At 52.4% G+C, this 24079-nt stretch overlaps 3 protein-coding genes across 4 annotated transcripts in view; 2 read left to right on the plus strand and 1 right to left on the minus strand.

Moving 5' to 3' along the window:
- PTCD1 (pentatricopeptide repeat domain 1) overlaps positions 1 to 2422 on the plus strand; it is a 155338-nt gene extending 152916 nt beyond the window's left edge. Inside the window, exon 9 of the mRNA XM_065732843.1 lies at positions 2406 to 2422. The gene's annotated coding sequence lies outside the window, so the exon portion shown is untranslated. The remainder of the gene's footprint in view (positions 1 to 2405) is intronic.
- Positions 1 to 23747, plus strand: part of RNF216 (ring finger protein 216) — a 59969-nt gene extending 36222 nt beyond the window's left edge. For both annotated transcript variants that reach the window (XM_065732842.1, XM_065732841.1), the window contains exons 14-17: positions 12632 to 12729; positions 15066 to 15288; positions 21647 to 21716; positions 22139 to 23747. In XM_065732842.1, the coding sequence (XP_065588914.1) occupies positions 12632 to 12729; positions 15066 to 15288; positions 21647 to 21716; positions 22139 to 22458 (711 nt within the window). In that variant the 3' untranslated portion in view covers positions 22459 to 23747. The remainder of the gene's footprint in view (positions 1 to 12631; positions 12730 to 15065; positions 15289 to 21646; positions 21717 to 22138) is intronic.
- Positions 1 to 24079, minus strand: part of TMEM11 (transmembrane protein 11) — a 377196-nt gene that overhangs the window by 294054 nt on the left and 59063 nt on the right. The gene's annotated exons all lie outside the window — the stretch shown is intronic.

A 24079-nucleotide genomic window follows, 5' to 3' on the forward strand; every position in this document is an offset into this window, starting at 1 on the left:
GTCTTTTTCAGCATTAAATGCCGGGGGAGGCAGCGTGAGCTGGCAGGTTTTAGTTGTGAAGACGGGTTCCTTTATTTCTGTGGGGCTTTGTGGGTTTCTGGACCTCGGGGGGTGATGCAGGCAGTCCATCGAGATGAGGTTTCCTTTCCCCAGGGCAGCACAGCTCGTCTCAAGGCTGGGCTGCCAGGAGGCAGCGTTCCTTGTAGCTCTGTGTCTTGGAGTGTTTTGTTCTGAACCGGCTGCTGAGCTGTGACAGCAGAGGGTGCAAGCGAGCCTCCAAGCGATGCTGTCAAGAAAAACCAGCAGCAAATAATCACAGCCTTTGCAAGAGGTAAATTAAAACCATCTCCTGCCTGGAAACATGCACAGCTCAGCATCTTCCCTCCATAAATATTTCCTTGCTGTTGAATCGTTGTAACCCTTTCAGTGCCGTGCTCTCCTCACCAGCAGCAAGCCAATTCCTATCCGTGTGCTCCTTGAGCACTTGCAGGGCTCAGCCTCTGCCCACTGCTGACTGCTCTGTGGCTCTGCTGAGAAGGGATTTGTGCAGAGCCAGCCCGAGGTGGTTAGCACTGGAGCAGTCGGTGCTGGAATTGTCTTAGTGCTGCTCATGCGTTGCTTTTTTTTATACCTCACTGTCTTCTGTCATTGCTCTTAGAACAAAGGTTGCCTTCAGGAGCAGGGAGGCAGCTGGGAGTGTGCTGTGTCTCTTCTCTGAAAGCAAAAATTCAGCCTCAAGCTAGGTTATATTCTTTCCCAGCCTATCCTGCCAGCAATGCACCCTGTCTACAAAGAGATGCTGTGGGTGTGTGCATGGGGTTCTGCTCTGGGCAGTTGAGAGCAAGCTGCCATTAGAGGGCTCCAGAGCCCTGCTCTTGCATCTGCTCTTCCTCAAGCAAATAGCAATCTTTCTCTTTTTCTTAAGCTGTCTTTCCAAAAAAAAAAAAAAAACCAAAACAACCCCCCACCACCAACCCTACACCTGCTGTAATCTTTGTCACATTGCTCAGACTTGTTGCAAACCAGTCTCTTTATTTCTACAGGTATCCCTGAAAAAAAGGACAAAAATGCCTTGTGCGAGTTAAGCTCTCTTCTTTGCATGAAAGGGGAAACTTGATATAGTTGCAAGGGTGGAAATGAGGGAATTTGGCTGTACCCATGTTGCAGGAGCTGTCAGTGTGGCCACAGGCAGGTGGTGCCAGGAAGGGTGGGAGGCAGTATCCATCCAGACCCAGATGTGCGTTTTGCCACAGCATCAACCACAAGGGATGGCTCTCTGGGTGCTAGCCTCGGGGTTTTCAAAGGAGATGTGAAATGGCTGCAGAGGAATCGGGGCAGGTTCCGTGTGCAGGAGATGGAACTTAGGAGAAGGATGTGGGGCTGAGGGGATCAGTTCTGGAAACGTTTTTCTCTTTGAGGCATTGAGGGAACATTAGGGATGTCGTGTAGGAGCTGTGCGTGGTTTGAGTAAGCATCCAGCAAGTTTTCCATGCAAATCTCTGGACGTGTAGTAATGAGTTCCAGTAATAATTCTCTGCTGACTTGCAACTTGAGAGATATTGTGAGAATGTGCACATTCTGATAGCACGTTTACCAGCACGGCTCCAGCTGCCAGGCTGGTACACCAGCACGGTGCAGATGGCTTGCTATTTATACTGCTGTTGTGCCTGGAGCAGATTCCTCCATGTTGCCACTGTCTGCAGGAAACTGCAGGGCTGTGTCGCATGGAAAGGACAGGCAATGCCAACAGACCTCCTGGGGCTCTTTAGGAATCTCCTTGATCCTGTGTAGGTGGAGTGGATTCTTGTTAAGAGTCATGGCATATCCTGAGTTGGAAGGGACCCACAAGGATCATTAAGTCCAACTCCAGCTGTATTTTTAAGCATGGCTGCTGTAAGGCATGTTTCCACTTAGGTCTGACACCTGGCTGTAAGCTTGTCCCTTTCTAACACATACCCCAAGGAACACATTAGTGTTGGCTTTTTGTAGCTGTCGTTCTCCCAGAATTGCTCACGAGGAGAGACTAAACTTATCCAGCTGCCTGTAATCAAGTCGTGGGCTGATTGCAGTGGTGAGGCAGCCTGTTGTGTCTTGTTAAGCACAAATAGAAATTCCGAGGAAGGATGGGATAATTAGAAGCAATCCAGTGATTTCTGTGACTGTATAAAAATAAGAGGGCTTTTTAAGGGCTTATTTTTAGCCTCCTCATGTGACAAAAGTTTTGTGGAGTTTTGGGGCAGGAGACGATGAGATGGGGTATGGCACCCACTTTGGGAGGCTGTGCTGGGCAAGGGGCTGCCCCTCCATCATGCACATGGGAACCATGGCAGGGAAGAAGCTCTGAGATGCTGAGAATGAAGCTGTGCTGTTTTCTCTTTCTCTCAGAATGCCTTTCTCACATAAAGCTTCAGCTGTGTTGTTCTCGCAGCGATGGCAGCCTCCCCCACAAAGTGTTGGATGTCTTGGAGTCCTCTCACTGCTTTTTCTCCCTGAATGCCATCGTGCAGACATTAGCTCAGCTAATAGGACTTGTGAGCCCAAGCTTCAGTTTGTCTTCTGGATGCAGGATCAGTTTTGTGGCTTTCACCCAACTCCTGCTGCATTGTTTTAGATGATTCTGAAAGTGAAACCAGTGCTGAGCACAAAATGGAATTGTGCAGTCAGCTTTTGGATATGTCTGAAATGCAGTGCATGGCCTGAGCACGTAGCCTTCATTTTGTGTAGGCAGGTTCACGTGTGCTTGTCTTGCGTGGTGTAAAGGTAAGAAAATGCTGTTTTGCCTTTTCATTTTAAAAAGACTTTCTAAATCAAATCCCTACAGCCTGCTCTTATTTGCAGAACAAGCATGCCTGCTTTAAGCTCAGGAATTCAGACCAATATCAGATGTAAGAGACGTGGGCTTGCTAAGCAAACACAAACATGCCCTAACTAAAAGGGCAAACGCATTCCTGATTTGGATGAAATTCTCAGCTTGTTCAACATTGTTTTCCGGGAGATGCATAATTAGGGCTGCATGGAAGGGATGCGTTTGGTCCCCTCCTGACATTGTGCATCCCAGATGTCCTTGCTACCTGTTCGCTGCTGTCCCCTTTTTGTTTTGCTCATCTTTTGTCTCCCTTAAGGCCAGCCAGCTGTGCTTCTCTGGTCTTTATCCATGTGCATCCCTGTGGGCAGTGGGGAAAACCCTCCAATCCTTGCAGTGACGGTGGTGGCCTGCGGTGTTTCTGTTGTTTTAAGGAAGTGGCTGAAGTTCCTCCTCGCTGACTCTCCTCTGTAGATATGTGACAGAATGGGTCTTTTCCTTTTATGGCCAGTAGTGCTGGTTTTCCCTCCCAGTCCAATCCTGGGTCAGAGGTGGAAGCAGGCAGCCAGGCAGGGGAAGGGGTTGGCTTTGCCCACTCCCTCCGGGTGGAGATGGGATTTGCAACATAGCAAATTCTAGGCTTAAATAAACCCAGTTACGACATCTACCCAGAGGTGCTGGGTTTGTTTGCTTGAGGAATGCCTTAAGCTTTGGTCTTGTTGCTTAAGACAGCAATTAGGAATCCTAGCTACCCTTCATTTCATGGGGTAAAGTTTATCTGCCCAGCCACAGTGGCCTGATTGAGCCTAGGTAACTCTGAGTGAATCTAGATATGAATACAATACCCTCTTTGTGGCAGTTACCCGCAGTGTTTTGCACCAAATGAGGTGTCTTGGCTTTCTAAGGGCGTCTGAATAGTTGTATTCGTGGTCTCTAAGGAGCTATTTTATCCTGAATTTAATGTGGTCTTTGTGCAGGCTATGGGCATTGGCTTCACTCCTTAGCTAAGGAGAGGTAACGTCCCTCTGGGTGGTAATTGCAGATGGTGATGTGAGCCAAAAGACAACTTTTTCAGCCAATGATGTCTTTTACCAATCATCTGTGGCCATGAATGGCTTGATAAATTTGAACCTTAGAAGCACTTTTCTAATAATGTGAATCTCCTGTTTCTTGCTACAAAGTGCTTTGTATCCCATTTCACGACTCAGATGCAAATGGTTCGTTTGGCAGTCGTTTCAACTGCTCCATTTTGAAGTGGTGCAGCTCTTATTTCTTCCCCGTGAAACACGTTGGCTGCTGCTGTAGTTTCAGTTCTTATTCAGTCCTTGAACTCTGAAACTGGGAGACAAAAGGCTACCTGGCTGGGAGAGCCAGTTCCCAGGGCTGTTGGTGAGCTCCCTTGCTTCCAGTGGCTTCAGACCTGAGCAGGATGGAACCTGGTAAGTGAACCTGTCCCCATTCCCCCAGCAGGCAGTGGGAGGGCTGTTCTCACCTGGCCAAACAGGTTGTGTCATCCCTGCACGTACCTCTGAACAAACAAGTTGGGCATCCAAGGCAGCAGCGGCGGATGCGGGCTCACCCATCTCAGCGCATCACAGGTCCTGTGGTGAATGGCAGGTAACAGCTCCCAGAAAGGTGTCTCAGGGCTGGGCACCTTCCCAGATGGCTGCAGGAAGGGTTGTGCACATGGATAACCTCGTCCTCATGGTTGCCAACTGGTCTGTAGGAGCTAAATGGTCCCCCCTGTGATGGTGAAGCAGCTTGGAAATGGTTTTCAGTAGCAAATGCACATTCTTCAGCTCTGCTTTAACAATAGTGTGTTTGTGAGTGCATTTTTTTTTCCTTAACTATACAATAGAGATCCAAGAAAAAAGAGGATAGAATCTGTAAACTGCTCCAGGGCTGGGGGAGAAGATGGTCAAAACCAGTCATGTTTCTGAATACTTATATTGCCAAGTGCATTGATTTGATCTCAGTGTCCCACACTGCGGTTGTGTCGGTGCTGGGTTACCCTCTGAGGGCACAGTAAAGCAGAGCTTTGGTGAAGCAAGGGAGAGGAGGGAAGCTGATGTTTCTGATCAGTGTTTCTAAGCGTAGCAGAAGGGGAAGTGCTTTACTTGGGATTTCACAACACAAAGCATTGCAGCTCTCTCTTCCCGTCACACTTCTGTTCAGCTGAGCCTTCCTCGAAGCGACACTGAGCTCTGTACATGTGTCAGGGTTGCAGGGTTCAGTGTTTGTCTCGTTTTCCCAACTCTTCTCTGGTCTCAGGTGGCTGCAGGGAAGCGTGCTGCCTTGCTGCATTACCAGCTTTTGTTTCGGGGCTAACTCAGCTTAGCATTACTTTATGCAGGCCCAAGATGTTCCCCCTCTTATTCCAACCCCCCCGGATTTTTCTCCCACAGTTAAAAAAATGTGCATCAAAAGAGATGATAGGATTTAAATATCCTTGGCAGCAGCTCCCATCCAGTGCCCTGCTCCTGCATCTCACACAGCTCTGGAGCAGCACACGGCTGTCACAGGGCTTGGGAAGCCCTCCTGAAGTTTCAGTTCTGGGGCTTCCTTGCCACCCCAGCACCAAAGGGGAACAAACCCATGCCCAGCTGTTGGTGTGGACTCGTGGGTGCTTTAGGTGCAAAAGCAAATGAAAGTGACATCTGAGGGCTCTGAAAGAGGAACTGGTCAGCTGCTTGCACATCCATTTCCCTCATTAGTCCTTAATGCTTTGCTGGGCTTTGTTGTGGTGCACGCTCATTTGCTTGATGTCTGTTTCTCATTTAACAGGCATTTGAATGGTGCTGTGGGAGGCAGCCTGGTGTGTGTCCATGCTGGGGTATGGCCTCTCCTCACTCTGTTCTGCCCCGTGCTTTGGGTTTTACAGCTTCAGCTTTTGCTTTTGCCCCCAGTGTATCCCAGCATGGCACGGTGTCACGGTGGAGAATTTGGAAGGTGGAGGTGAGCAGGTCAGAGGGCTGCTCTGCTTCACTGCTGTGAGTGCTATAGCTGCTGTAGGGCTGTCTGTTACGCTCTGTGTCTCATGCAGCCCAAACTCAGGAGCTGTGTGTCCTCCTCTTTTAGTGCCTGCACACAGCCTGCATGGAGAGGAATGGGTAAGAGAGAGCTCTGTGCCATGTGGACATGAAAGCAAGAAAAGTTGCCTGAACTTCTGAGATGTCAGGGAGCATTTTGCTTTCATTTTCCTGTAGTTCTTTATCCTTGCGGGTTCTGTGTTTGAAACAAAACTTCTTTTTATTATGGCTAGCTTAAAGCTAGGAGCGCCGTACTGGTGGGGCTTTCCTTCCTTCAAGGTTAATTTCCCTGGCAAAACAAGCTGGCCTTTGCAGTTCCTGAGGTTTCATTTTGCCAACTTACCAGCATAGCATTCCTGCTCGCAGAGTTCTCATCTCCCATCCCTTGTGTTACAATGGCCTGCAGCATTCATCTATGCTGTACCCTTAAAAAGAAGCTCTAAATTGGAAAGGAGCTGTGCTATTGCTGCTGAACTACTGTCAGAATTGCTGTATTGCAGAGGCTTCTCGGAAGTGACCACATAAACACAACTGTGGATGGAGGAGAGGACATCTGGAAGTGGGTTCCTAGTGTGATCCTTTTGTACATAATGCTGCCCTCTCCCCCAGCTTTCAAGGGAGATGGGCAGCAGGGCTGGGAGAGGCTGTCTGCAGCCCTGGGTAGGGATTTGCATGGGGTGAGGTAGGGGATTGTTTTGCCATGTGGTGGTGTAAGAGGGAAGTTTCAAAATTAACTTCAGTGATGGTTCCTCCTTGCAGCCTTACAATGCTTCGTTAGCAGATATCTCTGCGAATAAGATAAGGTGCTGCCATCGTAACACCTTAACCATGGTGCTATCTTTGGGTGCAGCCCCTGGAGTTATCCTTTACAGCCAGCTGCTTGTCTGCCAAGCTGAGTGCATCACTGTCCCATTGTTCCACCAATCCCACACAGCTACTCTCGCTGTTATTATTCAGCCCTGCTTAGATTTCATGATTAAGGGCCCGAGCCATTGGAAGCAGCATCCCGTTTTCTGCAAGGCTGTGTATAGGATTAAGCTGATAACCTCTTAGATCTCCTCTGCCAAATGGAGAGAGGCAATCTGCAGTGGGGACGATGCAGGAGGGTCAGCACTGAGAGCTTTGAACCCATCCACTAGTATTTCATTATTAACTGTGGCCAGGAAGGTGCATGGCCCTTATCTGCAGTCAGTCCTGCAGCTCTACAGTGTGTGGTTAACGGCTGCACACAGGGCTCCAATAGCATGTACTGAGTTTCTCTAGCTCCCTGCCCTGTGCCTTCAGGTATGCTGATTTAAACACATGAGGTCTGTGTTCAACCCACCCTCACGACGTGACTGAGGGCTGAGTTCCTCTACCTGCACTGCCTCAATTATAATTAATGTTACTGACAAGATGAAATTAAAGCACGATCCTGTAAACAGAAGGGCTGTTCCTCCTAACCTGAGTGTGTTCTGGCAGGCTAGCAGCAAGCAGGCTCTCGTGTAGCAGTTACCCCTGTGGCCAGCACTGTGTGATACTGATGCAGAACAGCACGTCCTGTGTGAAGCTGCAGATATTTCTGTTCTGTGTGCCTAACTACCACAACTAAACTGCCACTAATCTGCCCTTAAAGCTGAGTTGGGCTCTGGGGGGAGGAAAAACTTGCTTGGGTTTTTGATAGATGTTTTGGTAAATGTAGGATGGGAGGAGATGGCCTCGAGTTGCTCCTGCTGAGGTTCAGTTGGGTATTAGGGGCACATTTCTTCTCTGGGTGAGTGTTCAGGCACTGGCACTGCTGCCCAGTGAGTGGTGAGGCCACTGGAGCTGTTCTGGTGGTTTGGTTATGGTGGGATGGGTTGGGGTTGGCCCAACCTTCATGATTCTAAATCACGGATAACACAGACATGAGTGTGCCACCACCTGGGGCAGGAGTTGCCAAACACTGACTTGGATGGCACAGAGCTCAGCACCTGCCTGCCTCCTGTAGGCATCCTCACCCTCCCCATGCACTGCTGGAAGCAGAAGGACACCGCGTGTCTGCAGTGCTCTGAGGGTGGGCAGTTTAACAAGAATATTGGCTGGAGCTGTTGCTTCTGGTAGCATTGTTCAATATGTGTCTGTAAGAGCTTTATGCAACACAGCTGATGTGTGTCAGGTATCAGTGTGGATTTTCCCTATCCAGCTTTTGCCTCCCCATCACCCGCAGTACTCTGCTTGTATCTCCCCTCTGGCACATCCATAGAGACTAGTGGACTGGTCCAGAGCTTGCATCTCTGCTTTATTACTCCTACTGTAATAAACCAGGGCTGTGCAAGGCAGGGAGGCACTGGTGTGCTCGGGCTTCTCCCAGCAGCAGCATCCATCTCCCAGCGCTGCGGTGTGAGCAGCAGCCGCTGAGCGGCAGCACTGCCCGAGTAACTGCTCCAGGAGGAGGAGGAGGAGGAGGAGGAAACCACCCCGCGTTGATTTCCCCCCACTGCTTCATCACTGCCCGTCCTGCCACGCCACGCCACGCAGCTTTTGTGTGTTTGGGAGCAGTGTCAGTTCTTGGAGCAGTGCCTGCAGAGCTGCAGTCCCTTCTCCAATTTGTACACCCATGGAGCTGGCTCTCTCCTGAATGGATCATCTCGGGCCGGGTTGTATCCTCTCCATCCCAGCTTATGTAGGAAATCCCAGGAGGAGCCCTGTGGGAGCTTGCTCACAAGAGCTTATTGGTGCTGGCTGTGCTCTCGTTTAGTCACTTCTGTGCCTGTTTTTAGATGAGGGCAGTGCAGTGTGCTCTCAGTGGGCAGGAAGGCTGTGTGCTCCTCGGTGCTTTCCCATTAACTCGTCTGCTTGGGAGCTGCCGCCCTTTAATTAAACCAGCACAGTGTGGAGTTGCTATTCTGAGCCTGTTGCCTTCACATCTGGTTCGGGGTAAAACTTGGCTGGTTTGAGGTTAGCCTGCACTATTGTGTCTCTAAGAGCAGGAAGGAGGAGGGAATCGATCTGGGTCTCAGCGAGCATCGAAGGGCTGCGATGTGCTTCGCCTCCCCTTGGCTCGCAGCAGGGAGCACGGCCACCAGTGTCCCCATGTGTCCATCAGTGGGGGCTGGTGGGGACCCGCGGGGCAGCAGCAGGAGGATTTAATTAACAGCACATGGAGAGTTAAGGAAGCACTGGGCTGTGCTCAGAGCCACTGCTGCGAGCTGGAGGGCGGCGATGACAGCCCCGTGTGCTGCCTGTTGGTTCCGCTGAGCCCTTTGCCTGTTTTATTTCTTGGCCGCCCCTCTTTGCATTTTGCTCAGTCAGTAAATGGCTTCGTGTGCACTCATCCAGAAGCAGCAGGCACGCGGGAATGCCGTGGGCTGTGCAAACAGCCCCTGCTCTGTTTGCATCCTCTGTTTCCACCCGTGCAGCTCGCCCAGGTTGGCAGCAGCCTGGGGCTGGGGGGATGCTGAGGACTCGGGGCTTTCTTCCCCCATACGTGGGCTGGAGCTCATGGGGTTATTTTTAGTCGAGGGTGGAGACATAAAGAAAATAAGTCTGGGCTGTGTTTTAAAACTGCAGCATCTGCTGTGCGAGGAGCAGTGGAAGTGCTGAGGGAGGCCCGTTCCCATAACACGTTTCCTTCCACCTTCGTTAGGTGCAGGGGCAATTAAGAGGGGCTTTCAAAGGTTGTGATGGCTGAAGCTCGAGCTGCCCCAAGCCAGGCTGCCCCTGAGCACAGAAAGCTGCTGACCCTGAGAACAAAGGATCCTCCTGAACCCAAACGTGTTTGTGTTAATCCCGCTGCTTCCTGGCGGCCAAAGAGAGGAAACAGAGCTCTGCCTCTAACAGCTGCACGGCGAGGAGATTACCGAGTGATGGTACCTCTCCATCACATCCTCCCCTCTCCTGTCCCAGCCCAGTGCCCTGTGGGCTGTCCCAGGCTGCCTGCCAGGCTGGGGCAGATGCAGCAGGCAGGAGATGCTTCATCTCCTACATCTGTGCACAGTTCCCAGTGCCAAACCTGAGGCGTGGGCTGTATAACTGTACCTGCCTGCTGGAGTGGGCTGGGAACTGCAGGAGAAATGCAATGGATTCACGAGGAATTGAACTGAAACGCAGCTAAAACCCAAATAAAGCGTGCTTTCCCTGCTCACAGGGCACTGAAGGAGAAGCTGGATGGCCTCTTGGGTTTGGGGGGTGGATGTGGAAGCTGTGGGGGGTGGGAAGGATGCGTTCCCCCTTTGTGTGGGTTGAGAGCTGCCTTGCCGTGCAGTAGCCTGTCTTGGTGCCAAGGTTATACAATAGAGATAATCTAGGGCGGCTGCGGAGAATCAGCCATCCTACTGTGTGTTTAGGTTCATTAATATGGAAATGGCAGAGTGCGTTTCCTTATCAAGCAAAAAGCTGTTTCTAAAATGAAAGAGCCCTCTGTGGCAGTTCTGTCGAGATCAGAATTGTTATTGCAGGAGAGGTGCAAAACCTCCCTTCGGCCGAGCAGGTTTGATTCAAGGAAGCATGCAAATGCACGAGATCCTTCTTCTGTTCTCAGGTGATGGCTGTGACCGTGGCTGCAGTGTTGGAGCAGCTCCCTGTGCCTGCACCGTGGGCTTTTGTGCAGGGGGCACCCAACTGGAGCTCCTGTCCCCACAGACAATGGGCCATTGTGCTGGGTGAGCAGGGAGGGGAGTTGTGTGGAGCTCTGGCAGCAGCTCGTGCATCGTCACATCTGTCCTATCTCAAGCTGGGAGGAGGTGGCTGGGGCAGGGGGTGTACCTGGTAGGGGGTGTACCCAGCTGGGGCCAGGAGTCAAAGCTGTGGGGCTCTTTTCTTTGGGGTGCTCAGCCACAGCTCCCCACAGGCAGGGCCCTATGTGTGTCCCACACATAACCAGCACTCATGAAACTCACCTTGCCCAAATGGAGGAGTGCTGCGGGGTTTGGGAGGCTGCATGCTGTGTCTGTTCCCTTCCTCCTCAGCTGTCAAGGAATCTGTTTTCCTGGCTGTAGGAGACAACTGTGTGGCAAACAGCAGCAGCTGCTGCTCAAAGGAAGGCGTTGTTTTTAAATAACCATGGCACTGGGAGAGAGGATGGTGGTCATGACAAGAGGCAAAGGGGAGGGCTTGGTACCAGAGCCTGAGCAGCACCATTTGCTGTGGACAGGCATCTTAATTCGGCAGCGAAAGAGGCTCCTGGAGTTAAGTAGTTGGGAACTGCAGGCTCCTGGCTGGAGAGCCTGCCAACCCTTCTGGCAAAAAGCTGTTAAATCTTTGTTGCTGGCATGTGAAAGTGGCTCTGCGTAGCAGGGCTCCAGCGGCTGGTTTTAACCCTTAGTGTGCACAGCCTTCCAGCACTTTTGATCTTGAGATGGCCTGAATGGTGAATGAAAGGGGAGGGAGGCTCCTGGCCACGCTGCGTGGAGGGCTGTGATGCTTTGGGATGCTCAGCTCTCCCCTTCCTTACAGCCCCGTGCCCTGCAATGTATCCTGCTAAGTTGCACGAGGGGCCCTTAATTCCTGAGATGAAAGCACAAGCTGTGAGGCATCTCACAGCGAGCACAAACATAAACAAGTCAACACATGGCACCCTCCTAGGGACGACTTCCTTGGAAGCTTTGGTCTCCATCCTGTTTGTCTGATGGGCAATCAAAAGCGTGCTGCTGCTTACGTGTGTCTGTGAGCTAGGGAGAACTCGATCAGACAACAGCTAATTGTGGCATGCAGTCTCTGAATGTCCAATTTGTTAGATGAAGTGAAGGTAATCTGCTCTCAAGGATGTCATGGTGCTCCAGTTGTATGACCACAGCAGGGCAGGGCTGCTGGGACCATGTGGCCAAGGGGGAGAGGATGCTTTGCAGCCACGTGGTGTTCCTGCCAGGGGAGAAGGTTGGATTTAAAGCCTGAGTCCTAGCCATCCTGAAGATGAAACAGTTGGATCACGAAACGTGTGCTCCTTCCAAGTTTGATTTGGATGCTTTTTAATCTTCCTCAAATTAAAGGAAAAATCTCTTGTTTGACCCAAAACAAAATTATGTTTTCTTTGGACGGCCAACGAGAAAAATCAACTGTGTCCCAGTGTTAGTCCAAGCTCCCTTGGCAGCAGTGCCTCCTCAGCTCCTGCTCCGTGCAGCTCTACCAGGCAGGCTGAGCCTTGGAGCTGGAGACTTTGTAAGAACAAGAGAGTTCAGTTGCTTTAAATTTAGTTCAGCTGTTCTGGTTAAATTCATAAATATTTGTACGTATGCCACCTCTGCTCTATGGACGTGAGTCCACATCCTGCTTTTAAGCTGTTTACTCATGTAAGCTGTTCTAACTTTATTTAGTGAGGTTTTACAAAGCTGAATATAGACTCTCGTGCCTGGGGGGTGAAGGAGAGTTCCTGATGCAGCCACAAAACACCAGCAAGCTTTGCAGCATGTGCTGAACTAGAAGTCCCTTGTGTGAAGGGGAAAGGTTTGGGTCAGGAGGCACGCAAGCCTGCTGACCTTTAGCATCGTGTTTTTGTTTTGGCAGCGTGCTGCTGGAGGTTAGCAGTTGACCTGGTGGCTGTTCCGTGACTTTTAGGTGGGCTAGTATTGACAGACATACTTTATGTTGTTGTAGATAGCTCTGGTTGTGTTTTGTTCCTGGGTTCTCATGCCTTGGAGACCCCACTGCTCCTGTTACTGGTGGACTCGTTTGGGTCTTTAGTGGAGAACAAACCCTCCAGGGCATCATACATATACACAGCCCCATCCTCAACTGAGAATCTGCAAAGTATTGGGGAAAGAGATGGGAATTGTTCCAATCCCCGATGCTCTTAATAGCATGCTGGGTCAACTCATCCTTTAATGCTTGTTATCTTCCTCAGGAAACGTGTCGGAAGTGCCAGGGGCTGTGGAAGGAGCATATGAACCTCACATGTGAGCAGCTGGCTGAGAAGGACGACATCAAGTATAGGACATCCATGTAAGTAAGCCCCACAAACTGGCACAAACTAGGAGTGGATAAAACCGTAGCAGCGACACAACAGGCACAGAACTGGTGTGGAGAAAGGGATAAGCAACTTAGCTGTTCCTGGAAACGTTTGAAGCCCTGAGGCCTTGCTGGGTGTCAATGCCTCCCATTGTGTCCTGGAGACCTCAAGCTCCAGGGGGCAGGCAGCCCCTAGGATGGGATTTCTTTCTGTGAAAGGTAATTGGCAGTGGATCCAGGTGGTAACCTGAGAACGTGGGAGACTTGTCTGCAGCCTGGCCTGTTGCTCTGGCTGGCTCTGTGTCTCACAGGCCGGCACCTGCAGAGCCTCTCAAGAGGTGAGAAAGCCTGCTGTGTCTTGCTTCCATTCACCTTGGGGAGAATGAAGGTATTGTGCAGAGGCAGAGATGTTCATCGACTCAGAGTAGCTCAGTACTGTTTGAAAATCTCGACTGGTGATAACATGCTGAAGCGTGGCTTACTCACCTACTGCTTTCTGACTTTGTGGAAGGGGCCGTGCTCATCCCTGTTTCAAACTAGTTACAAACTAGAATCGCTTTCTGAAATGCTCCAGTGTTTCCCTGACGTCTTTAGAAGCCTCGTTTCTCTCCTTGCTGCAGTACACCACAAAATCCTCTGGCTGCAGGAAACAAGTGAGAGCTGAGTCGTGGGGCTGCATGTTTGGCACAGTCCAGTGGGAGCTGCCTGCATTGCCCAATCCTTTCCTCTCTGATTCAGCCTGTCTGGTATGAGTAGAGGTTGGAAAGCTCCACCACTGGAAGCTGAATGACTGTTGCTTGCTCATCCCGCAGCCCATGCTTTAGTGCAAAATGTTGTTACAGATTTTCTCTTGCCACTCCTTTCCCCATAGGAAAGAGGGGTGAGAAGGACGAGAAACAAGTTGTCGTGTCCCTAATGTGGAAAAAAAAAATCAGTTTCAAAACCTTTGGCAGATTGTTGCAGCAGATAGGTGAGTTGCACTGCACGAGACAATGAAAGCTTCCTTTTGAAGCCCTGCGTCAGGAAAGGGAAGCACAGCTGGAGCTCAGGCCAAGCTTCCTGCCTCGCTCAGAGTTTCCAAAAAAAGTCTGCATCAGCAGCATCCTGTTGAGCAGGGGAGGGAAGAGCAGCTGCCTCTCAGAGCAGTCGGTCTCGAGTTGATTTTTTTTCCTTCCTGTCTGTTCTTAGCCTGTTTCCAAAAGCCCGGGGATGCGCCGTGCTGGATATAGCTGCTGGGGAGCTTGGTGTAGCTGCAAGGCAGCTGAAATTCCCACTTCTGGCTGCTTGCTTTTCCACTTTGCCATTCACTGCTCCTCTGGTTTTGCAGAGGGAGCAGTTTGAGGGGCCGTGCTGTTGCCTGCTTTGTTGCAGGGATCCTCCAAACACATGTTGGCTTTGCAGATCCCCTGGGGCAGCTGGGTGGAGACGCTGGCTCATGGCTGTGTGCTTGCAGGGTCAGCACAGCCAAGGGGGCCGTGCCTCCCTCCATCCAAACGCAGTCCCTTCCCTCTGCTGTCATCGAATTTCACATCTCGGTTGCGAATTGAATTGTAACGTGATCCCCAGCGGTCAGAAAATTGGCCCTCAGGCTGACAACGTGTATTCCTAAGTCCTTTAATTAAGTGACCGGTGCTTTCCTCCGGTTCTGTGCCAAAGCAGCACTGCCCTGAGCCCAGGGCGTGTCAGTGCCGACCCTGCACTGCCTTCACACCCCTCCCTGCCCTCCTGCACCTAGAGCAGTAACCTCTGGAGGACTTATGCAGAGAATCTTCCTGGGAAAACCGAGCGGGGAAAGCTGCGGTTATTTTTCAGCGACTGATTGAAATTTAACGGAAACCAAAGAAATCTGCAGCGCAGCAGCCAGGATTGGAGACAGTCTCCGTGGTCGTGGCATCTCTGTAGCTGCAGCAACAGCCGGGCACAAAGCTAGCTAGCAGATGGCCAGAGCAGTTTGCTTTTCCCGAGCTTTATCTCCTTGACTGTATTTCTTTGCAGCTGAGTCAGGAATCCGTGCGCCCTTTGCTCTCCTGACTTACGGTGTGAATTCCTCCCGATCCGGAGCCCGGCACCGCTGTGCTTTGGCTCTCATGGAAACCAGAATTCGGGGCTGTAGCACGCAGGCTGCCATTGACTTTCTTTCACTTAATTTGTTCTCGAGTTGTCGTGGGCTGGCTCCAAGTGGAGCTGAGCCCAGACCTCCTTGGAACAGCGGCGGACTGTGGAGATGGTGTAGGAGGAAAGAAGCGGGAGCGGGGCTGCTGGGATGGTGTGGCAGGAATGGTACTGCACCCCTTCTCTGATCCTCCTCCCTCTCCTCTTTTGTGTCGCAGAGAAGAGAAAATGACAGCTGCCCGAATCAGAAAATGCCACAAGTGTGGGACCGGCCTGATCAAATCGGAGGGCTGCAACCGCATGTCGTGCCGCTGCGGCGCGCAGATGTGCTACCTGTGCCGGGCTGCCATCAACGGCTACGACCACTTCTGCCAGCACCCCCGCTCGCCCGGTGCTCCCTGCCAGGACTGTGCCAAGTGCTCCCTATGGACGGATCCCACAGTAAGTGAGGGAGGACGCTGGGGAACGTCCCTGCCCTGATGGCGGTTCAGTGCCGGTGTGTTGGGATCCATGCTTCCCAACGGGGAAACGAACGTATGCAGACAGCGCGACGTGTTTCCTCTCCCAAGGCAGCTAAAAAACGTGCTGCAAGCCCGCATCAGCACGCAGTCCCATAGCACAGCTCGTTCCTGGCTTTGCACCCGGGTTGCTGTTCGGCGTGGCTCTGCACCTGCTGTCTTTGTGGTGCCTGATAGCTGTGCTTATCTGCTCGGCTCACTCTGCGAACCCTTCGCGGAGGCCTGCGAGCCACGGGGCAGGAGCTGCACTTGTGTCCGTTCTCACAGCTGTTGTCAACAGCTGCAAAGGAAGAGCTGAAATACTGCTGTGCTGTGAGGGAAGCTGTAGTAAGTAACTTGAAACTTAGCTCTGTAATACAGCCTGTAGCTGTGGCACGGGGTAATTTCATGCGGGAGCTCTATGAGTAGGGGTTGTCTGTACCAGAAGTCCAAAGGCACAAGCTGAATTTTGTGATTTCAGCAGAGTAGCAGAGCAGTGTGAATGTGGATCTGCCTTCCCAGAGCTTCTCTGAGCTTCAGTTGTCCCAGTGCTTCTTTGACTCGGGATGCTGCAGCTTGCCAGCCTGCTCCCAGCATCTCTTGTTGCTGGCAATGTGCACAATCCTGCACTGGCACGGAGCAAAGAGCAAAGCCACTGCATCTCTCCCTTCTACCAGAGTATGCTTCCTAGTCCTCTGCTTGCCTGCCTGTATTCTGTGCTGTCTGTCAGCACAGCTGCTTCACTAAGTGGAGCACCTTCTCCAGGTACCCCCACGTTGGACACGTGGCTGTGCCATCCCGCAGCCCCGTGCCCCCCTCCATGTTTCCCACTGGGATACAACTTGGTGCTGAGCCCTTTGTTCCCATCAGGATGCTGATTGTGCTCGGTAATGGTGTTTGTTCCGAGCCAGAGAAAACATGGGGCCTCTCAAAAAGCTCATACTGTACTTTAAAATAAATAAATAAGCAGGCAGCACAAAGAAGGCACTGTCATCACCAGACCCTTTCCAGCTCTCTAATTAACCAATGTTGTGGCAAAGAGATTTCCCCCCGTCAGCAAAGAGCTGGCACTGCCTGCTTTGTTTTTGGTGCTCTGGGGAGTTGAAGCAGGGTGACTGTCCTCGCTGCAGTGCAGGGGGGAATAACGTGGAACTCGGCTGCTGGCTTCTCTGGGTGAAATGATTGCTCCTCTTTGTGAGTGACACTGTTAAGAGGCAGTGGAGTGGTCCCTCCTGGTGATCGTGTTCCTGTGAGCAGGAGGTGGTGCAGGACATGTGTGTGTGGATGTGGATGTGAGGATGTGAACCTGCAAAATGCCACTGCAGGGTCCTGTCCTCTGTCAGGGGTGATGCGGTCCCCACCCAGCCCTGTTGGCTGGCACGTGGCATCTTCCTGGGCCTTCCTCACTTCCGTTTCCTCCTTCTGTTCAATTTCTTTCATTCTGTTGAGGTCAGTAGATGGTTAGTGCTGCATGCATGGGAAGAGAGCATCTGCTGTGTCTGCAGCCGTGTCCCACGTGTGCCCAAGGGCAGAGAAGACAGGGCTGCCTCTGGTGGGCTTTGCAGCCCAATGGCCAGGAGCACCTCCCTGGGGCAGACTGCTGCAGAATGGGGAGGGCACATGTGTGCCACCACAGTGTGGCTTTTAGGGGCTGAAGGGCCATTGCTCTGCAGGGTGGTGCTCACAGGACCACTGTTCTTATTTCACAGCTGCAGAATCACAGAATTGTAGGGGCTGGAAGGGACCTCAAGAGATCATCTATTCCAACCCTCCTGCCAAAGCAGCTCCCTAGCCCAGGTTGCACAGGTAGGCATCCAGACAGGTCTTGAATGTCTCCGGAGAAGGAGACTCCACCACCTCTCTGGGCAGCCTGTGCCAGTGCTCTGTCACCTCACTGTGAAAAGAGTGCAGTTTTCATAGAATTGTAGAACTGCCTGGGTTGAAAAGGTCATTGAAGATTGTCTCATTTCAGCCCTGCTGCCGTGGGCAGAGTAGCCAACCACTCGACCAGGCTGCCCAGAGCCTCATCCAGGCCTTGAATGCCTGCAGGGATGGGGCATCCACAACCTCTCTGTTGGACCTGAGTAGTTCCACACTTTGGTGAGGAATCTGCCCCAGGTCTAATTCCTCATTATTTAAGGCAAAATGTTGGATTTCTTTAAGATAGGGAAGCTTTGTTCTTTACAGGGAGTTGAACGTTTTCTGAGTCTAAAATGATCCTTGAGAAAGGATAAATCAACCTATTCATGGCTCGGGTTCAGAATGAAAGGCTCAGGGAGAGGCAGCATCTGTGCGTCTTTGTCTGCAGTGATCTGGGGACAATGAAGCAGACCCTTCTGAACTGCTCCTAAGGAGAGGCTGCTGCCTGTGCTGTAATCCACCTCAATCACAAGCATGCTGGCTCAGAGATGAGCTGCAGCCAGCACTCAGCATCACGAGCAGCATTGTGCTGCAGCCAAAGCAGCTCTGCAGGACCCCAGCACGTGCTGCCCTGGCTCAGCTGCACCCCGAGGCTGCACAGAGGCTGTGTGCTATGGGATGAAGCATGGGATGGAGGGGTGAGAACTGATTGTGCAGCAAACAGCTGATCTGGTGCTCGGGGGCTGAGCGACACCTCTGAGTGTCCACAGCAAACCCGAGGCTGAGGGCATGCTGCTAATCCCGTGATGCAGTTTGACTGATGCGTTGTGACTGCTCCGGGTAAGCTGGGTTCTGCTCTCCTGTGTGTTGCCCTTAGTTCAGTACCCATTTCTGAACTCTTGGTAATACTGCCTTGCTGCTTTTTTGCTTTTAAATTCGATTGTGCACTTCTCAGGAGCCCTTAAAGCACTCCTAAACACCCGTCAGTGGAGTGGGAAGTAGCAGAGTTGATGGCTGTGGGGTGTGTGAGGTTATCCCTCCTTACAGAACTGTAACCAGGAGCTGTTGAGCAAAGACTGCAAGAATTCAGTTGCATCAAGAAGGAAATGCATGCAATGCACCCCTGGCACTGACTTCAGTGTTTGAAGGGAACTCTGCTGGGGTGGGGAAACATCCCCCAAACTTCGTTTCTTTCCAGCACGCTCCATAGTGCCTTAATCAGAAGCATATGGTGAATTCATGGCATCCCCAGAAAGCCATCAAGGAGCACCAATAGCAACGGCTGTTGCTGAAAGGACTGCATTTCTCTGCCCCCCCCTCCCTGCAGCACTGCTCCTGTCCCCGCTCTGCACTGCAGGAGCAGCCCCCAGCAGCTGATCTGGGAATGATTTGAAACAAAACCCCGCAGTCCTGTGGCCTGAAAATCACTGCGAGTTGATTGGGAACGGCTGTGGCCACACGTAGTTGGAAAAGGAAAGCAGTGGAAAAGCAGAAATGGGGGGGGGGGTGTGAAGCAATGGTGGCAAACACACCCCCAGCCCTTTGCTGACAGCCGGGCAGTGCGTGGCCTGTTGTGTCAGCTCCATGCAGGTGCTGCACACGACCTCTCCTGTTTGTGGATATGGGGTGTGCAGCTTCCAGCCCTCACCTTTCCCCTCCTCCCACCCCACAGCGTTGCTCTGCATGTTGTCCCTCAGAGCTGAGGGACCCCTCCTTGCTCTGTGCCATGCCCCAGCCCCCCCCCCCCCCCCCCCAGCACTTGGGGCTCTGCTTTTTCCCCATTCCTTTTTGCTGCAGGCGAGGCAGCTGATGGGGGGATGACTGTTAACTCGGTGGGATCAATGCCTCCTTGCACACAGCCTGAGAGCAGGCGATGGAAATCACAATCCAGCCCTTATTAAGGGCTGGGAGCCCGCTCAGCAAACAGACACAGGAGGCTTTTGATGCGGTGCCGGTGCCTCCACACCATGTGACACCAGCACCAAACCAGCCCTGATTTTTGGTGCGGATGCTTTGCCCCCAAATGAATCCCTGCAGTGGCAGCGGGGTGAGAAAACAGCCTTGGATTCTCACAGATCTAGAGGTGCTTTGCTACACCACTGTTGTACTTGGTACGTGTTCCCATCCCTGAGGCTTGTTCCTTGCTCCTGACAGTGCAGCGTGCAGCAGCCAGCTCTCATGCCATCAGTGTTCCTTCCCAGTAGCCCCCAGTTTCCTTACTGCACGCACCAGGTCCAGCTGGGATGTGGGTGTTCCCAAAACCCCACAGCCATCGAACCCAATCAATCCGTAGTGCCAAACCCCTGCTTTGAAGTGGGAAGGTGCACATGGTGCTGTGTATTTTTGCTCCCCTGATATGAATGGGTTCCAGCCTGCGAGGTGTGCCCCCTCCCCCAGGCAGGCTCTGCACTTAGGGTGATGTGTTGTCTGTTGTCCCTGCAGACAGGCCTCGCTTTGCAGCTCTGGCAGATGGGGGTTTGCTGCTCTGCGCCTTTGCTGTGCTCTGGGAGCTGCAGTGATTGGAGCACCATCCCAGGGCTGTGTGCATCCCAGGGCAGATGGCTCTGTGGGGCTGGATGTAGTGCAGGGGTCAGCTGCAGGGTAAGCCAGAGTCAAGTGGCCCCCCCTGAGGGGGGATCCCAGGCAGCTGTGCTGCTACTGTGTCCCATTCCCCAGATTTCTGCAGGATCCATGGGGCCAGGAGCCATGGGATGGGATGGGACGGGATGGGATGGGACGGGATGGGATGGGACGGGATGGGATGGGATGGGATGGGATGGATCCATCCCTGGTAGCACTCTGGTTGCAGCAGGATGGCAGTGTCTGGGAAACACTGTTTTAGAAAGCTAACTCCAGACTCAAACACAAACATGAAGTAGAAGGAAACCTGCATGTTTCTAGACTTATAGGTGAGGTTTTTACCTTTGTGTGAGGGAAGGGGGTAGGGAAATCGTGTTCTATTGAGCTCATTATCTTCTTGCCATGTATCTTAAAAAAACAAACCAACCCACAGGTGCATGTTTCCAGTAGGCAGCAGTGGGGTGGGAGAGGCAGCTGTCTGATTTCCAATGGCATTGAAAAACAGTATTCTGGAGACAAAAGTGAGCAGATCCTGAAGCTTCAGGGCCACCTCTGTGCTGCCCAGACAGCGAGGAGCTCTGCTGCCCAGGTCAGCTGCTTCCCAGCTGCAATCTGATGCTCGTGGGGTGATCAGAAGCTCTGTGCAGCCCCACAAGAGCCATTCTTCAGTGCTTTTTATGGAGACAGATAGGCTGTAATTAACAGGCCGTGGAAGCAACCCGCTCGGATAAAATACCATGTGCAGGAAAGCCTTCATTTTAACCATTGACTCAAAGAGCAATCAAAGGGAGGGAGGTGCTGAGCTCCATGGCTTTGTGCAGATGAAGATAACTCCTGTCTCCTGGGGAAACCTTATCAGTGGTGGAAGTGGGGCATGTATGGCAGCTGGGCAGCTCTCCCCGGCCCTTGGCTGGGAGCTGTTGCCCTGCTGGCTGCTGTGTGCTGCAGTGCAGTGAAGAAGCTCACGTGTCACAGCCTTTCCTGATGGTGGAGCACACGTCGGAGTGGTTCACTGCTCTGTGCTGATCCTGGTGTGGCTTTGTGTGCAGGGAGCTGCCTGCACCCTATGGGCTCTGCCACCCGTGGCTGTCCTTCCCAGCCAGCTCAGGACTTGCACGCTCCTCTTCCAGTGCTCTGTCCTCCGTGCTCCCTTGATTTAACCAAGGAGGTGCCAGCAGCAGCACTCTGGGTCCCTGCAGCCACCTGGTGCTTAATGGTGACACGGGTGTGACTGCTGCGATGTCGGGTTGAGAAAAAGGAGGAAGATGAGGGGCAGAGGGATGCCTTCCGTGTCCCATTGAGCAGCGGGTCTGAGTATTCCAACTATGACATCTAGATGGATATTACAGCCACGTACAGTGATTTATGTCCTCCTCACAGTTACAGATAAGATCTAAATGACCTCATTACGGCACCATTTAGCTACTAGAGCCAGGATTTAAGTTGTGTTAATTCCAGATGCTGGGCCAAAAACTCAAGAAGTGCTCGCACAGTGTAAATATTTAATAGACTATTGCCATTGAGAAGATTAACAGCTCTCCAGCAGCTCTTGGGATGGGCGGGGCTGGGTTGCAGCTCTCTGCTTTCCATCAAGTCGATGAATTTTGGTGCTGGTCTCCCTGGAAAGCTGATCTGAGGCTCTTAGGCATGCTCCACAGTGCCAGCTTGGCTCTGTGCACGTTGCTCACGCAGCAGTCCCCTGTCGCAGCCTTGGTTAACCATGGGGCATCCCAGATGGAGGCAATGCAGCTGAATTGGTCTCTTTTCCCATACGAACACATGCCAAAAGGAAAAGCAGCTCTGAGAGAAAAGAAAGCGGCTGCAGCTGGAATTATTCTGATGCTTTACGCTCTGATTCCTAGGAAGATGATGAGAAGATAATTCAGGAGATTCAGAAGGAGGCTGAAGAGGAGCAGAGGAAGAAAAATGGAGGTAAGCTGCTGTGCCTTGGGATCAGACCGAGGAGGAGAGCAGAGCATAGGGCTCCCAGTCTGGGTTTGCTGCCTTCTTCCCACGCTGCATGCGTGCCATTGCTCCGTTCCTGCTGGGAACCTGTCTAGCTTTGAAGTGGTGTTGCTTGCAGGTGTTGGGAGAGACCATGGGGAGAAAGGGGAGCAGAGGTATGCAAGGGGCAGCCCCACGCCTCTGCACGTGGAGTATGTTTGTGCTGTGCTGCTGATGGAAGGAGCCAGCCTTCCAACCTCGTGCCTATGCTCCACGTGGGGAGTGGGAACAAGGAGGTCCTGGGGGGAGAAGGGGCGAGCGTGCTTAAGGAACGTGCTGGGGGTGCTGGGCCCAAGCTCAGTGAGTTTTGCTCATGGGGTGACTGGTTCCTCCCCTTCCCCCCTCTGCAGAGAACAGCTTCAAGCGCATCGGCCCTCCAGTGGAAAAGCCCATGGAGAAAATGCAGAGGATTGAAGTCATCCCCAGACCTGTTCCTCAGAACCTCCACCAGCCCCGGATGCCTCCTTACCCCTTCGTGCACCCTCCCTTCCCACTGCCCCCCGTCCGTCCCATGTACAATAACATCCCCCTCAACATCGGCCCCATCCCCGCCCCCTACGTGCCCCCGTTGCCTAACATGAGGGTGAACTATGATTTTCCCCAGATCAACGTTCAGCTGGAGCACAACTTGCCTATGCACTTCGGCCCTCAGCCCCGGCACCGGTTCTGACCTGGTTTGGGAGTCACTGCAGGACAAAGCCCCCCCCGAACGTCACCCCGTCCTGCTGCAGCCCCCGCCGTAGCAGCCACAAAGGGGGAACTGCTGTGACTCTCACACACCTGCACTACCCCCATATCTGTAGCTTCTCCGGACCTTTACAATCAAACATTTCGACCTGTGCTGCGACAGGGCTTGGTGCTGCATTTCCAAGGTTTCTTCCTATGTTGGGAGTCCTTTTATTTTTTGTTTTTTATTTTGTTTGGCAAAGACTCTTCAGACAGCTGCTGGGAGGGAAAATGAGACTTGTGGAGCACAGGGGATGCAAAAGATCCTTGGGAGTCTTCCAAAACTCCAACCTTCCTGCTGGCCAGAGCAGCTGCAACAGCCCGAGTCCTGCGGGAGGGGAGGAGGGACTTGGCACCTGAATGAGACCTTCAGGAACAAGGTAATGGGACTCGGCTGCCCTAAGCCCGAGGTTGGGGTTCCGTGTTCTCCAGCATCCCTGTAACCTGCTAACACCTCCCAGCAGAAATAAATTGTTCCAAACCAAGTTAACATAGTGTATTTAGCATTTCTCGCTCTGCAAGGAGTGAGGGGGTGCAGCAGCCATCTCATTGCTCAGCTCTTGTTTGGCAGCCCAGAGCCACACGTCCCATCTCAGGGCTCTAAGAGGCAGAAAACTCAGCCACCCCAATCCTCAGGAACTTCTGAGGGCTCAGGTGTTCTTCCCCAGCAGGCAGCTGCCTCCCAGCTCCCAGCACGTGGCCTTCCTCAAACTGTTCTCATGCAGGCATCCCAAATCCCTGCCTGCTTCTGGCAGTGCTCAGGGATAGGTGACAGGCAGCTGCACCTGATGTGTGCTGTAAATGATGGTAACCAGCAGCACGTTCTGCACACGGGGGCTGTGCTTTGTGTCTGGGACAAACAAAGTGCTTGGAGGAGCAAACCCAGCAGGATCTGCGGGCTGGCTCTCACCCATCCCCTGTGCAGTGCTTCCCAGGTCGTCTGGGCTGTGCTGCATCCTGCTCTTCCTGCTGAGAAGCAGCCTGCTGCACTTCCCTGCCTGCTTTCCCCCACGTCCAGGTGTCCCCAGGCTGTTTGTTTTTCAGGTAGCACTTCCTTGCCTTTCAGAGCTGAATCTCTGCTCTCAGACATTTCCTGTGGGTTGAATTTATCCTACCAAGAGTTCCCATCTCTCAGTGCCATGGTCTCTAGCGTTAATAACCGAGTGGCATTCACTCGCTGCTATCACTTATTATATATTTTTTTTAATTTTTATTTTTAATTCTTCCTTAATTTATTCCCAGAGGCAGCCCTGCACCCACTGTGCTCGAGTCCCCGACGTCTGCCCACCTCTCCTATGGATGGAGATGGGTGGATGGAGAGGTGACTGCTGCTCAGTGCCCGTGCCCTGGGGATGGAGGTGGCACTCGGTGCTGTGCTGCAGCTCACGTCTGCCTGCATCTGCTCTGCAGTTGGTGCAGCACTGCAGCGGCTGTGCCCGGCTCCTGCGTGCCCTCAGCACAGGCAGTGGTGTGATAGTGAGAGCTGGGCTCCCGTTCCCTCTCCTGATGCGTTTCCAGAGATGCAGGGCTGTATTGGGATCTCAGCCCGGGCAGAGAGAAGTGTG

The sequence above is a fragment of the Cyrtonyx montezumae genome, unplaced genomic scaffold (genome assembly GCF_038088225.1).
Source record: "Cyrtonyx montezumae isolate F1298 unplaced genomic scaffold, pur_monq_1.0 scaffold_16, whole genome shotgun sequence".
Taxonomy (NCBI): Eukaryota; Metazoa; Chordata; class Aves; order Galliformes; family Odontophoridae; genus Cyrtonyx; species Cyrtonyx montezumae.